The sequence below is a fragment of the Macaca mulatta genome, chromosome 6 (assembly GCF_049350105.2).
Source record: "Macaca mulatta isolate MMU2019108-1 chromosome 6, T2T-MMU8v2.0, whole genome shotgun sequence".
NCBI lineage: Eukaryota > Metazoa > Chordata > Mammalia > Primates > Cercopithecidae > Macaca > Macaca mulatta.
Window position 1 is genome coordinate 100,827,640 of NC_133411.1, and position 16,362 is coordinate 100,844,001.

General features: G+C 34.0%; 1 protein-coding gene across 8 annotated transcripts in view; it reads right to left on the reverse strand.

Moving 5' to 3' along the window:
* KIAA0825 overlaps window positions 1-16,362 on the reverse strand; it is a 473,908-nt gene that overhangs the window by 312,421 nt on the left and 145,125 nt on the right. For all 8 annotated transcript variants that reach the window (XM_078004985.1, XM_015140426.3, XM_078004982.1 and 5 more), the window contains 3 exons: window positions 14,261-14,451; window positions 11,785-11,967; window positions 2,341-2,451 (listed from right to left, as the gene is read on the reverse strand). In XM_078004985.1, coding sequence (XP_077861111.1) covers window positions 2,341-2,451; window positions 11,785-11,967; window positions 14,261-14,451 — 485 coding nt within the window. The remainder of the gene's footprint in view (window positions 1-2,340; window positions 2,452-11,784; window positions 11,968-14,260; window positions 14,452-16,362) is intronic.

The window sequence follows — 16,362 nt, forward strand, 5'->3', positions numbered from 1 at the left end:
TAATCCATTTAAGACAGAAAAACCCACATGATATAAATAACTTCCATTAGACCCCACCACCCAACACAGTTGCATTGGGGATTATATTTCCAACAAATGAATTTTGGAGGACATGTTCAGACCATAGCAGAGCTAAACACTACATACTAGCACGTCAGAGTTCCTACAAAGTTAAATCACAAAAAAGACCTTACATAATTAATAACTGACAATCTTATTTGTGCAGTAGAATGATTTCTCATGTACATCTGTTAACATCACCCTGAACTGCTCTTTCCTTTGAAAGGCAGGGGTATGGTTGTCAAGAGCTTAAGCTTTAGAATAGAACAGGCCTGAGTTCAGAGCCTGGCCTCCAATTTTCTTCTCTCCAGAACATTGCTGCCTATACAGCACTTTGCTCTCCATAAAAGAAGCACCTGAGTACTTACCTTACAGAACTAGTGTGAGGTTTTAAAAAGATCATGTATGTAAAGCGCTGAGCACTGTGTCTGGTACACACTTATCACTCTAAAAACTGGGTTGGCTTTGGTAATTTCATAATTACTAACCAGAATTTTCCCCCTAACTTATCTACCACAATTATTTCCCCATATAATTATTTTCCAAAACCCAGCCTTTTAATCACTCCACAATAGTCTATTATGCCAGTATCCCATACTAAATTGTTTAATGCTACAATGTAGAATATTTATTTCCATTTTTTTCTCTTATAAATAATGCTCCGATGGATATCTTCATATATAAAACTTTGTCAACCTCTCTGATTAATTGCTTACAGTTGATTCCTAGAAACAGAATTGTTAGATAAAAGGGCAAAAATATTTTTAAGTTTTTAATACGTATTACTAAACTGTCCTCATGAATTTGCATAAAATTTCATTTCCACTATGAGCTGAATAGTCATCTCCATGTCCTAGTCTTCGTGTTAGGACAATAGTGGGGATCGGTTGCTAAACAGAACAGAAAGAAAAGAAATGTGCATTTTTGCTTGCTGTAGATATAGAAAGAGAAAGAAGTTAATATAAGAATTAGTGTTTGAAAGATAAGCCCATTTCCATGCTGATTTCCAGGACTCTAGCTGGGTTGATCTGAGCAAGCTTGGAAGTGGAAGTCTTACAGACTTATAACTAAAAGAAAATAACTCCAGTGGTTCCAGATATAAAATAAAAGCAGGCAGTAAAATAGGTTAAAGCAAATGTGATAATAACATGGAGAACAGATATGTTTATAAATGTAGGAACTCATCAAATGACAGAGCTTGTTGGCTTGACTCACACTGTAAGAGATCCAGTCATTTGTTACTTTTGCAACAATGAGTATTAAGGAGTTGGCTATTTAATTCCAAATGAAATAAAATATATTTATGTGCAAGATGGCAAGATATATTTACACACAAGATGACAGAGCATTTGAGACTATTCCATTTCTAGGACTCAATCATAAGGAATTAATCAGAAATGTAGACAAAGTTTTATATGTAAATGAAGTAATGACAATACATTGAGGTCCTTGAAGATGGGGTCTATGTCTCATTAATGTTGGATTTTTCATTACCCATATGGAAACAGGCACACATTAGGCAAACAGTGTAAGTTTGTTGTGTGTATGGAAACTTTCGTATATGAGGTTTTCACACCTTCTATTTATGGGTGACAATCTTGTTCCTCAAGAGACAGAGTCAGCTTAGATGGTAAAATAGCTGATAGTGTATTTCCAAGATGAATCAAGAATGTATGGGGATTAACAATGTCTCCTTTAGCTGTACATGATATTTTTATTCTCAGATACCAAGGAAAGGTACTTTCCAATGTTATATTCAGCAAGAAATCAAACTGCCATTTCACATAATGCCACAAAATGCCATCAGATTACTCTGGAAGCACATTTCATACTTTAAATGATTTTTCTTGTTTTTAAGTGCTGTTAATTAAATAATAAAAGTGAAAGATCCTACTCATAATTTGAAAAGTTACTTCTCTCTCAACTTCTACCTAAGGCTCTGAGTTAGTTACATGTCTATGTTTGATAATTAGCTTGAGAACTGTCAAATCCCCAGTCATATATCAAGAAAGACAAATTTTAAAATAAAACTAAATTCCAAAACTTTACAGTTTTCCATTACATCACTAAAGCTATAAGCTAGTAGAATTATGAGGCCTATGCCTTTGCTTCTTGAGCTAAGAAAAGAGAAATAATACTCTTTACTTACCTGCCAATTGTGAAAAGTTGTAAGTTCTTTTTGTAAGATATAAGTTAATTTATATCCACAGATAAAAATTTCTATTAAATTTTAAAAGGAATCATAGAATTACAGATAGTATAGCATTTAGAGGCTCTCACCTGAGTAAAGAAGGGTAGAAATGTGATATGCAAGAAACCCAATATAATGGTTGCTTAAAACATGATTTTAAGGAATCTGAAGTAGACTCATCCAGGCCATGCTGAAAAGTCCTAGGGAAATACAAATCATTAGTTTAGAATATACAGGAAACATTAACTATGACGATTGAAATAACTTTTGATTTTTACTTAGGATTCAGTTAATGATTTTTTTTGTTTGTTTCTTTCTTTGGAGACAGAGTCTTGCTCTGTTGCCCAGTCTGGAGTGTAGTGGCACAATTCCAGCTCACTGCAACCTCTGCCTCCCAGAGTCAAGTGATTCTCCTGCTTCAGCCTCCCAAGTACCTGGGGTTACAGGCACATGCTGCCATGCCTGGCTAATTTTTCTTTTTTCTTTTTTTTTTTTGTATTTTAGTAGAGACGGAGGTTCAACATGTTGCCCAGGTTGATCTTGAACTCCTGAGCTCAGGCAATCCGCCCATCTCAGCCTCCCAAAGTGCTGGGATTACAGGCATGAGCCACTGTGCCTGGCTGAGTTAATGATTTTTACACAAAACGGTATTGTGCTAGAATGGACAATGCCCCCACTTCATCCGCTTGGGATTTATGTTAATAGGTGACTCGGGGCCAGGTGGGCAAGTCAGCACAGCCATGAAAAACCACAAGTTAAGACTTAGAATTTTTATGAACCTCTATAAAACCAATCCTTACACTTGGGGAAGGTGTAACAATACCATTATCATTTAATTTTTTAAAATCTCATGTTATACAATTTGTCATGACAAAAGGATAAAGAATAGTACAATGAATATTACTTATGTTTCCCATGAGTAGTATTTTTATATACCATTGTTATCTTCTTCAACCTGGATCCAATAAATGCCAGTGTTTGCTTCACTAATGTAAAAATTTTAGCATCATGGTACCTCTTTTTAATCTTTAAAGTGATTTATAAGTATTAAATAATTAATCAGAATTTATAATTAATTTTGTATACTCCTAAGGGTCTAGAGAGGGTTTATAAAGAAGAATTTAGTTGTAAAATACATAATTATAATTTCAAAATTAAAACAATGCAACCCGAATATCTGATGTACAACTATCAACGGTTACTGCAACATTTTTCTAGGCTGGCTCAAATTCAACTCTAAATCTTGACACAATAGAAAAGAATTTGTTACATAAAATCTTTAGCAGATAACTTGGCTAGTAAAAAATGTATAACAACAGGAGGTTATATTTTCCTACACAGAGTTATGAGCAGTGACTGAGAATGCTCTAGAAATGGAATTTTTGAGGTGGTACCAGCTCTCTTTATATACAGTACAGGAGCAATAGTGTCTTTTGATATCCAGAACAGAATTCCATTTTGAAAATCCACCTTTATCTTTTCACTCCACATCTTGCTTCTTGTGTCTTCATGTTTTTTTCAAATTTGACCCTTCTTTCCCCCTGATTGTCTTGCTAAATAGAACATCTTCTAATTAAATAGACTTGGATGTTTTTTAGACTTTAATATATCATCTCTTCTTTAAAAGGCTTTTTTTTCTCAGTAAATCTCAGATCAAAATAGAAATTCCTTAAATAGGCTTCAAAGTCAGGCTGTAATATTTCCATCTCACGTATTCCACTATGTGAGCTAGAGAAGTAGGCAGAAGCCAGACCAGGTACCAGGATATGTTTTTCTAAGGAGTTTGGACTTAGTACTGGCAATAACGAACCATTGAAGAGTTTATGGCATGGGATTAACCCTAGCAGTTTTACATCCTAGAAAAATCACTTTAGCAGTAGTGAGGGGAGCAGATTGGAAAGAGTCAGGCAGGAGGGAGGGAGATAATGAAGGCAATATTGTAGTAGACAGGTCAGAGAGGATAAGATACTAAACCAAGGTAAGAGACAGGAGATAGTAAGTAGGAGACAAATATAAAACTTGTTAAATTCATAGAACAAACAATATTCATCTCCTAATGACATGGAGTTGGTGATGGTATGAGTGGGAAGATAGAAGGAGAAAATTAAGAAAAATGAAGAAGCCTAGGATACATTTCAAGTATTTTACTTAGTTTTAGATATGTTAAGGGGGCTACAGACATCTGAAGTACATCCAAGGCATTGAATAGTAATTTGGATTTACTGATACAGCACATACAAGAGCTGTCTGGTTTGAAGACACCAATGTGGAAGTCATCAACATAATGGTATAGCCATAGCAATGGATGAATTCACACCCCCTCACTCCATCCCCCACCAAAAAACAAAAAAGGAACGTAATACGTAAAGACGATCAAAGATAAAACTCTGGAACATACCCACACTTAAAGGGCAAGGCCAGAAAAAGAAACATTCTAGCAAAACCAAGAAGGAATAATCAGAGAAGTAGGCCAAGACACGGGAGAAAGTGGTATTAGAGAAGCCAAGAGAAGAGAAAATGACCGAATCCACTGGAGTTAGCAATCGGGAGTGTATGGAGGACCCTGCCCATGTTGCTAGCTTAGCATGCTGAGGGTAGAAGTCCAATTGCAGTGCACTGAGTGAGTGGTAGGTATAAAAGTAGACAATGAATGAAAACTGTTTTGGGAGGGAAACATAATAGTAATGGAGGAACATTTTTTAATATAGGACATGTTTGGGGGAAGGAGCCACAAGACAAGATAGAAAGAATATTTAAAAGGCCATGAGTAGGAGGTAAATGCAATTAAGAGGTCAGGTAAAAAGATTTACTCTAATTGGGAAAATAGACATATCGATCAGAGAGTAATCAAAGGATGTAGAGGTGAGTGGTGAGAATAATTATTAAGAACAGAAATGAGAAGTTAAAGTGCATTCATGATGGTGTGGATTTTCTTAGAGAAGCACAGGAACAAGGCTATCTGCTAACAAACACATGGGGCAACGATCAGGGGCTTGACCCAAGTGGGGAAGGATGAAAAAAGGAGTTACCCAAGATTTGGCAAAGAGTGGTATTGTCAAAAGGTATAAAAGGAGAGGTGGGTGATATTCTCTAAAAGTGTACCAGAGTCTGGATAGAGCCCAAGAAAGTGAGGGTATGAGGAGGACCACGCCACTGCAAGAGAGCTAGGAAAAGGAGGGTGCTGGTACAATGTGACAGGAGATGCAGCAAGTGGCCTGGAGAGAAAGGCAGTCTCAAAGGAAGAGAGAGACTCAAAGACTCAGAGAAAAGGATGGGTGATGAGAGAGCAGGAGAGACTGGAGAATGTGGACAAAGATACTACATATCTTTGTAGCCTTTTTCATAGCCTATGCCTACTTTCCCTCACACTTCCTTGATCTCTTTGCATAAAATCCCTATTTGTCTAGTTGTCTGAGGGTTACCTCATTTCTCTAAGAATGAATACCTTATCTAGATGACTTCTCTATCATGTTCAGGTAGCTCCATAGATTGCTCTACCTCTGAAGCTTCTCTACTAAGTCTTCTCTGACTACCCTTTCACAACCTTATCCCCTCTCTATGCTCTAATTTTGGTTTGTTTCTTTATAGGATTTAACTCTACCTCCAATCCCTTTGCATTTACTTTTTTATCTGCTCCATACCCTAAGGGTAAGGTCATCAAAAGTTATATAGAGGTAGTGTATGGGCACATGCAGGAACCGGAGCCAGAGAGCCTGGGCTTATATCCTGAATATGCTTTTATTAACAGGCAATGCTGGTGGCAGTGTATTTAGCCTTAGTTTTCTCATTTGTAAAATGGGGATTAAAATAGTAAATCCCCTCAGAGTCAGTGTGAACATTAAGTAGAATAATGTATTTAAAGCATTTAGGAAAGTGCCTTGTACACAATAAGTGCTCAATATAAGTAAGTTATCATTATAAGATAACAATCGGTAGAAATTGTCCTTAAAAAAGTCTATGGCCATTTCAAAACTGACATGAAATTTCTGATAGTCTAAGTGGTTGCCTAGCTGCAGTTTTATTCTCACAACTAGACAAAATAAAGGAGGATCTAAAAATAATGGCATGGTTATTTAGTACATAAATTTCTTAGATGACAAACCATTGGCAATATGATATTTATCTTAGCATTTCTGCCAGTACCTAAACTCTTTTACTCCACTGACAGTTTCTCAGTCATACTGGTTATAGTAAGGTTATTTGGCTATAAGAGATATTATGGCAGATGTTTATGGTCTCAAAGGGAGTGAGATCTGTATGAGCATTTAATTCCACAGCAAGATCCCAAATTAGTTTCATTATTCTAGAGAGTATAACAGGGTGAAAATTGGCCCACAAGCCTCAATGGGAGAATGAAATTATGAGCTAGCTATTAGATAACCTCTAATGATGTTTTGGTATACAGTTAAAAGAGAGGATGCTCTAAATAATTCATAGTGGAGAGTAAAATACAATTGTATGAGCCATAGAATTATATTTTTCACAAGACATAAGAGAATTTTGATACAGCAAATTTAAATACTTTCGTAAAAATAAATGTCATAAGTTTGAAGCAGGTACATTTCTTCACATTCCCAAATGACACACTGTAAAGATGACTTTACTTAAGGGCAAAAGAGTGATTTGGGGAAAATTCCTTGCCTTTGCCCTTCCTCCCACCCCAACTAGCCATGCCCCTTCCTTGCCTTAGCATTATACTGCCTCTTTGCTGACCACACCAGCACTCTGTCCTAGATTCACTCTCTCTGGGTTCTCTGATCTACACCTATGTTGCCAGAATTCCTTTTTTCTTTAACAAAACTGATCAGGTCTTTGGGTTTATTTAGCCAGATGCTGAAAGGAGATAAAAACCAATACACATCAAAAGTGAGAAGAACTGATGAGCTAAAAAGAGTTAGCTGGGTTTTATGCTTCTCTTGTGTCATGTTGTTTTGGCTGCCCCCGCAGGAGAAACAGGTCTCATAATATGATATTAATGGAATAAACCTCCATGACTGAATTAAGGTAGCCCAAGGATGTAAGCTCTATGCGAGTGGAGGGTCAGGTTAGATTTCTTGAGTCATCTGTGCCTGCCATGGTGCCTGGGCCACTGGAGGCATGCAATAAATCATACCAATAGAAGACCACAACCTTAGACAAGGCAGAATTAATGTGAAACTGAATAACTAAGATAGCCCTGGAAAGCTCGAGATAACTGAGGACATGTGAACCTTTCTGATGGCCCTAGAATCACAGACAACTACCTATGAATACTGAATTCAAGATTTTAAACAGAATTCTAAGTCGCTGCTTCGCTTTCAAAAACCGGCATTATACCCGAGACTATAAGTTGTTGCCTAAATGTCATTAAGTGACATTTAAGTGCCTTGAATTTCTCATGATGAAAATAACTCTTTGAGGTTAGCAAATGATAACTGGATGTTAGAGAATAACTGGCCCATAGTAGATACATGGTAAATACATGGCAAAAGAAAGAAAGAATGAATAAAAGGTATTACCAGACCTTGCTTAGTTAAAAGGAGGATGAGTTTTAAGGGCCATCTGTGAAGAGCAATTGTGGGTGGTAGACAGCCAACGGGCAGGTTGAGGACAGGAGGTGGAGAGAGAGAAAGACTGGACCTCGGGGTACACCAGGAGTCAGCCAGTCGAATATTCTGGGAGCAGCCCTCTCTAAATTTAATGACTGGCTCTTTTGGAGTATTTTAACCTTATTAGGATGACACATAAAGCTGTTTAATTTTGTGTTTTTTTAAAAATGAGATTTCCCTTTTAAAATAATGTTTACAGGAAGGTGGATAAAGGGAGTCATTAAACCTAAACAAAATGACTAAGACAAGAAACTTCACTTTCTGGAAAATTTTGCATTCTGCCAGATACCTTTTAAAAAAAAAATCATTTTAAGTATGTTTAAATTTCCATTCAGTCTATATTCATTTTCACAACTTTATTGAGATGTATAATTCATATACCATAAGATTTACCCATTTAAAGTATATAGATGGTTTATACTATATATATACTATATAGATGGTTATACTATGCAGCTGCATAACCTTCATCAGTATCTAATTTTAGAATATTTTATTCCCAAATGAAACTCTATATCCATTAGCAGTTACTCCCCATTCCCTCCTCCCCTCACCCTCTGGTAACCACTGATCTACTCTCTGTCTCTACGGATAAACCTATTCTGGACATTTCTAATAAATAGAATCAAACAATATGTGGGCTCTTGTGTCTGGCTGTTTTCACTTAGCATGTTTTTGAGGTTCATCCCTGTGGCAGCACATATTAGCACTTTATTCCTCTTTATTGCGGAATAATATTCCACTGTATGGATATGCCACATTTTATGTATCCATTCACTAGTTGATGGACATTTGGCTGCTTTCTCATTGTGTTATTTTGAAAAATTCTGAAACATAAATTTTTGTACGGACATAACATTTTGAACACTCCTACACAAATTTTTGTGTGGACATAATACTTTCATTGTTGGGCCATATGACCATATGCTCAACATTTCACATAAGCATATTCTATGCTTAACTTGAGGACCTGCCTATTTTCCAAGGTGTGCCAGTCATTCCTGAGGTAGGAAAAGCAAAGGCCTATTTTATTTTCTGAGAGACAGTGAAATAGTTTCTTTTTAAACAAAGGGTAAGGCCATAACCTCGAAAGCCCTAACATTAGTTTGAAACAGAACTATAGACAGAGCATTGGAATTTGGTGACTAAAAAAGCCTTATGAGTGACAACAAATGGACCCCAAGATGAGGCTGCTATTCCTTGGCTTAGTGATCTACCTTTGGGTATATTTCTGATGACCCTATCTTTTGCATGACTTGTTGGCAGTTGTATTGAAATCCCACACTTCCATCTTATTAAATGTTGAAATAGCCAGCTTTCAAAAAGTTTCTACTATTAGGAGTTTTGGTATAACACATCAAAACATTTGGATAAATATAGACATAGACATTAGATATACATATGAAATTCATTATCTAATTCTACCTTTTATTATAGATTTAGGGAGGACAATATTATTTTAATTTAAAATAAAAAATATCATCGTCTTTTCTTAAATTACTTGTGGCAGATATTAAATCTGGTTCATTGTTGCATCCCTTATCTTTAATCATAGGGGCTAGAGAGGCAACAACATTTGTCGAATTGAAACTGAATTGCATTTACCCAAAAATTCTAGTAATTAATTTTTAACCTGCTACACATGAACTAAAACTAAAGTCTACGCATCCAAAATGCAACATATGAAATCACTGGGTGGGGATGTGTATGAACATGTATGTGAATATGCTTCGGAACCTGCAGTTTAACTGCCTTTATGAAAGAAATATAAGTGATAAGCACTTTGGAAAATACATGGTGAATATTTTCTGTTTCAGCATGTTCCTTTTCCTGGAGAACAAAGCTGAAGTACTCCTTTTACAACATTCTAACAGAAATCTATAAAGGCGAGTTAAAAAAGAACATATATTTTTGCAAACAGGTTTCCTTCTTCCTGAAAAGACTTTAAAATCATGTATTCCTGTCCAGGGATTTCGTGGTCCTACGCTAAGTTCAGAAAGGAAAACACATTCAGTTCATCTGTCAGAACTACTTGAAATAAAGGCAGTCACCTTCTAAAAGGGCATATCACGTAGAGTGACAAATGTCAGGTACCGTTTATAAAAATTCAATACTATTAACATCTGATTGCTACTTTTCACCAATTCCTCAAAGAATGGGTTTAATTTTTTAATGTGAGATTCACAATTTTTTCTAATATGCTAATAGTATGATGGATTCATATCTTGGATGTGTAAAAAAGCCCAATAAGTCTATAGAGTTCTTGCAACACACAAATATATTTTTCTCTAATTGGCAAAGAACATGCTGCCCTGTAGATTTCATTTGTCAATACAAAACAAAGTATATTTCAAAGATTAGATATGTAGTCTAGGAAAACAATCATGACATTTAAGTAAACATAAATGGATAAAACTTTTGAAATTTTTTGAACTGAGAAATATTTTAAAAGAATTAAAGTATATCTAGATTTTTGTTCATGCTTCAAAGCAATATAGCTATCTATGTTTTATATTAAGAAAAACCAGAGGCAGTGCTTAGCGTAAAATGTTCTGTAATCCTGGTTGAAATTAGCAATTTAAATTTGCTGAATGAGGTTACAGTGCAATATCTAATGCACAAATCATAGAGATTTGAGTACTTGCATAGTTGTTAAAAATGTATCAAAAAGCCATAGGTTAACAATAATGAATGTATGTTACATTATTATTAAAATATGCAATCTTTGGTAATAATTTATTTGTTTTACAAATGCATTGGGGGGCTAAAATTTATCAATTCATCTGTGACAAAGCATGAAATTCAATATTGCTCACCATGACCAATCCATGAAATTTGTCAACTTTGTTCCCGATTTTCACAGGGCCTTCCTCTTAGATGAAATGACCCATTGAACTGAGAGCATAGCAATTTTTTCATCTATGGTAAATCAGTTTAGTTTCCTAGGATTTATTATGGGCTTCAGACTTGAGCTTCTTATGATTATGAACCATTATGTACATAATATCAACCGTATGGTGATTTATCTCACTGTTTCTTCCCCTTTCTGAAAGAATTCTCCATTTCTAAAAGTAGTTCTCAACGTGTGTTGCTAGAAGGAACACTCTGGAAACAATAGGTTTATTGAAAGTCAGAGTAGGTGAAGCCGAAATAAAAGCTGTTAATTCTTTTAGAATATCTAATACAAATGTGTCAAAATTTATTAAAAATTAAGATTTGTATATCGCTTTTACCAGAATGTTATGCAAAGAAACACTTGACCTGATTTATCCTTAGAAATAGACATGTGAAATTTTTACTACCCATGAAGATATAATTATTTGGTTAAAAAATAAAAGTGACAATTTTGGAGGAGGATATAAACAAAATGGTATTAATGTTTTATGATAAGACATATTCTAACCTCCTCTATAACATTACAGATTTGAACTGCATTAACCAGAAATCAAAGTAATTCCACATTTCTAGATTTTTCTAAATCTTATTTGTTGAGCTAAGTAAAATATTTCCACATTTTAAAAATGTAATTATTATTTCTATTTCCATTTGCCATTGCTAGCTGAGGTATATCTCAAATATAGTTTTCTTTTTCATAAAGTATCAAAAAATCACTGTGATTATCAGGCCATCAATATAATTTGATCATTTAAACAACCCAAATAGTGAAGCTAAAAATGTTCCTGATTATATTAGAGCTTTATCAGCTGAATGGGGTTGACCAATAGAGACATAACACATTTTCGGGCACTGAATTGCATTGAGAATTATGAAACTCTATTGGTTGGTGTTAGTTTTATAAAATGGCCCAGTTCACAGTATCAAAAATGCACTTCTAAAGATTTCTACTTGTAACTTCACATAATTCAATAAGTGTTATGGAAATAACTTGTTAATCACATTATTATATATCATAATAGCTAAAAGGAAAATACATTTGATACTTACTTATACAATTCTGTTAATGGTGAAGTCAAAATGACTAATGTTGTAAACAGATTATTACAATGGGTATGAATTTTAAAAATTTTATCATCTGTATGCTGATGAGGATTCAAAAGTTTCTGTACAGATGTACAAACGGACCATAACATGTTCTCAGTGCATATCAAAATGGTTGTGACATCAAGTCTGTTGGAAAGAAAGAAGAGAAAATCATGTTAAACAAAATAATGTTTCTGCTTGGTAGGCACTTTAATTCATATCTCTTGTACTAAGCATATGTAAGAATAGAAGAATTCAGTTAGATACCAGAGCTTCAGAGATCTAAACCAAATAGAAAGTATCAAAGATAGATACTCTTTGAATTTCTAGGTGTTAGATGACCCACAATACCATTATCTTTAGGGATGGTGAGCTCTGTAATAGCGTTTTAGGAGTGCTTTTAAAAAATGTTTATTTTACATTATTAGGATTCTGTTCAAGAAACTCAAGAGATCATCCCGGAAATTACACTGAGTCAAAGAGAAGCTAGATGAAAAGAAAAATTTGCTATTTTCCATATGTGTGTATGATAGGTTAAAATTTCATGGCAGAACAATTCTCCTCACTCATGAGCAAACTGTCAAAAAAAAGTTACAAGATTGGTAGCACGTTCTCCCAGCAAGTGGGAGATAAGAAGAAATGACAAACGAAACTCAAATCGAGAAGCCTATAGTTTCAGAAATGTTTAATATTAAATAAATTTGTGGAAAATATGCTGTATTATTTATCTTATTCATAGACTTCTTTCTTTGTTTCCATTTTTCTTGAGTTTTAATAGGGACCCAAAGATCTCTTTAATTATTATTTTGGCACATAACTAAATTGAACAGACCTAAGTTAGTTTCCTTTTTTTGGTTGTTTTGTTTTAAATTCAGGGTTGAAGAAACAGAAGATGAAAATTTTGAAATGATAAGAAAAATACAAGTTTGAGGATCTTTTAAAATGACATTTTGGCTTCAAATTTATTATATAATAAATATTACATATTAATAATATATGACACATATGTAAATCATATATATGGCTTAGTTATGTGACATTTGAAGGCTACTGGAATATTAAAAGAATCAATAATAGTCTTTATAAAGGTTTAATTTTAGTTTGTATATGCTTTTTCTAATTGCTAGATAAACAATTTCTAATCCAATATATATGTAGAAACACACATACACAATCTGATTTCCATAATAATGGTGGTTTAGGAGTAGCCAGTCAAATAAAAATATTTATAGATTTTACTTACAAAAACTAGAAGCAATAATTCTAACATTGCATGGCATTTTTATGCAACCACCCAGAAAATAAAAACCAAAAGTCTCTATTCTACAGTTAATTAATTAAATATACTACCCATTTCTACTTATTTCATGAGCTAACAGTAAAGCTGATTTCACATAATGACTTGCCATTTCATAATCAAAAGTGATTTATGCTATATAAGGAAAAGAGCGAAGGTATTCTTTGCTTTCAAAAGGAATTTTCCATCTATTCTTAGTTCAATTTTTTAAAAAAGTCTAGTCAGTAATTCAAAACAGCCTGTGCAAAATACCATATTTATGAAACACTGCAGCAGGACCTAAATGCCCTTCAAATTGCAGCACGCTTTACAAGAACATGATCAGGAAATGATTCCTCCTGCCAAAAAAAAAAAAAAAAAAGACTCCCATGTCCGTAGGTTCCTCCTAAAATACATCTGAAAAAAGATTATTCTGCCTAAAAGGTCTGAATCACATTATACAGAATATTTACAAAACAAAAGCCTTTTCTTCATATACATACAAGACCATTGTAGTGATGTAAGCACAATTCATACATTCATTGCCTAGAGAACTCATAGAATTGTACTATAATTCAGTCTTATTTAATACTCAGTGACTGTTGCTCCTCATTTTCTGTGATTTCACATTTTGTTGAACTGGCTGTTAGTAACAAATAGTGAAAATAAAAGGAAAAAATAATTAGAATATATTAGGAAGAAAATAATTAGGTTTTCTTAATGAAGATAAGCTTCTATATTTAAAGGGTTAACAAAAAACAACTAAAATCCCCTGGTTGCCTAGAAGTTCAAAATCAAATGTGTCAAACTGACTGCTCCATCACAGCATGGATGCTTTGGTATCAATTTCAGGGCCTTAATTTTCTATTTTTATCTTATTAACATTTGTGTATCTATATCCTCGATTATAAGACACCTTGAATCATTTTTTTAGAAACAAGTGGATTCTATAGACAATTTTAAGGAATAAAAAGAACAAATTTATTTCGATTCAGGTTTCATATTTCCACCTAAATAACTCAGGAGAATAGAATATGATTTCTTTTCAGATGTTAGAAACATGTTAAATATATAAGGAGTATGTCATGAGATTCCGAATTCTGCTTTATACCCAACTAATGAAAAGTTTTCTTGAAAAGCAATGTTTTTCAGAACTTCAGTTACCTTAACTGTGGAGTTCTTTTGCGGCTGGGGTGGGCCCGAGTGTATCTGGAGGCCAGTAGACCCAAAGATTTCTCCAGCACTTCTGCTAGAATCTCCTGGGCTAACTTAGGAGGCAGAATGGTCCAGAGATCGTAACGAAGAGCCCAGCAGAAATAATGCCACATCTGGATCGAGAAGGAACATCTTTCACCCTGGCAAAGCCACCAAACGTTAAACCATAGAATTACATCTTCTAAAATGTCAGTTTGCTTCCTATGAACCTAATTAGTTCAGGCTGAAAGGAAATAGCTAAAGAGTTTGACACACTAGAAGACCAACAAAGATTTTTGATAAGATGTAAAACATCCTTATTGACAAAGGAACAGATGTTTTATTTCAATTATGAGACTAGACATTCTAGTGCAAATCCAGATCACAAACATTTAGCCTAGCATAGCCTTGATTTACCTATACCTAGCCTAGGGTTTAAAATTTATTTTTAAACAACTAGCTTTGTAGTTGCTGAAAAAACCATGGTAGCTTGTTTAAGATAGTGGACTGATTCTTCTAAAATTAAAATCTATTTGAATCATTTCAGTAGGTATATTTTTCTGAGCCTATTAGTATCATTGAGGTAATTTTATAAATGTTTCAGATTTCACATTATAATGAAGTGACAGGAGTAAAAATAAACTTGCATACTGCATTCTTAGGAACATTCTTGAAACCAAGGGGAATGGGTAGCTATCGAAGATCATTACATTAGGCTATTTTGCCTATGGTATTTAAATAACAATACTAGAAGCAGATATCACAATAGTCTGAGTTTACAAGATTTTTTAAAGCCTAGGCACATATTATCATCATTTCTTAGTATTTTTATGGCACCTTGTACTTTTAAAGAGTCATATTTTCATTCCTTTCCACCCCTGTACAGATCTCTTCTGTGTGCCAAATTTTCTGACTGCAGAGGAAGAACTAACAATGGCCAAGGCCAAGGGGAACAGGCAGAAAGAAGAGGGTGGCCTCAAGTGATTTACGAGCATTAATCAGGTAACACGTACTCTCAGGGAGGTATGCCAGTAGTTTCACCCCATTTTCTTTAAATCAGATCAAATGATTATTTGAAATAGGAAGATTAGAACGCATTCTTCAAGCATTATCTTGATTATGTTAATATATCAGAAGTTAAACTAGTAAAATTTCCTATTATATTCCAAGTGATTATCTTTTACTTAAAATTTCTGCTTTGCCCACTATCTGTATTTGTCAGGCAAATGTCATGTTAAAAAAAAAAAAAAAAAAAAAAAAATCTGCTGTTCTCTTATACCAAAAGTGATCATTTCTTATGCAGACACTCCCATTAGTATTTTCTTTATGTATTACTCTTCTGGTAGTTTCTTTGATTACTAATATCTTCTGCAGCCATCGAAACAATAATAATTTATAGTCATTATCTACTGACTTTCAAATGGCATTTATAAATGAGTAGAATTTGTATTCTTTGGGTAAGAAACTTGGGCATTAAAATGTCAGAGTCGAGCTCAAACTGGAGGGGACTTTGGCCACTGGCTTCTGATTTCCTAATAAGGTGTGCATCTAAACTTTTTAAGAAAAAAGAAATTACAAAATTAATGATGAAGCAGCAAAATTATAGTTTTTTATGCTTTCTTTGTTGTGTGTTTCGATGAATACTTTTTAAACTAAGAAAGGAGTTTGAATGCCTGATTCTCTTATACCTTTTGTGTTGCATGTAAATTTAAGCAAAACTGACTCCAGTTGATAGTGACTAGCATGAATGATTTACACTAACTTTGCCCACGGAAATGGGTGAGTTCTTACTACAACATGATCAAAATGATTTCTCATATTCTTCAAAATATGAAAAACCAATTTCTTCAATAGCTACCCTTTAGAGATAAATTAGAAAATAAAAGTAACTTTAGGCACACAGATTTCTTCTCTTAAAAGTAAAAAAATACTCATTTTAAGACTTTTTAAATTATAAACTTCATGTTTACTTTAAAATATTTCAAATAGGTCTTTGTTCTAACAATTCTTTTTAAATTCATACAACTTCAATGTACGCAAGGGTTTTCATTAAACTAAATGTGATTCATTTA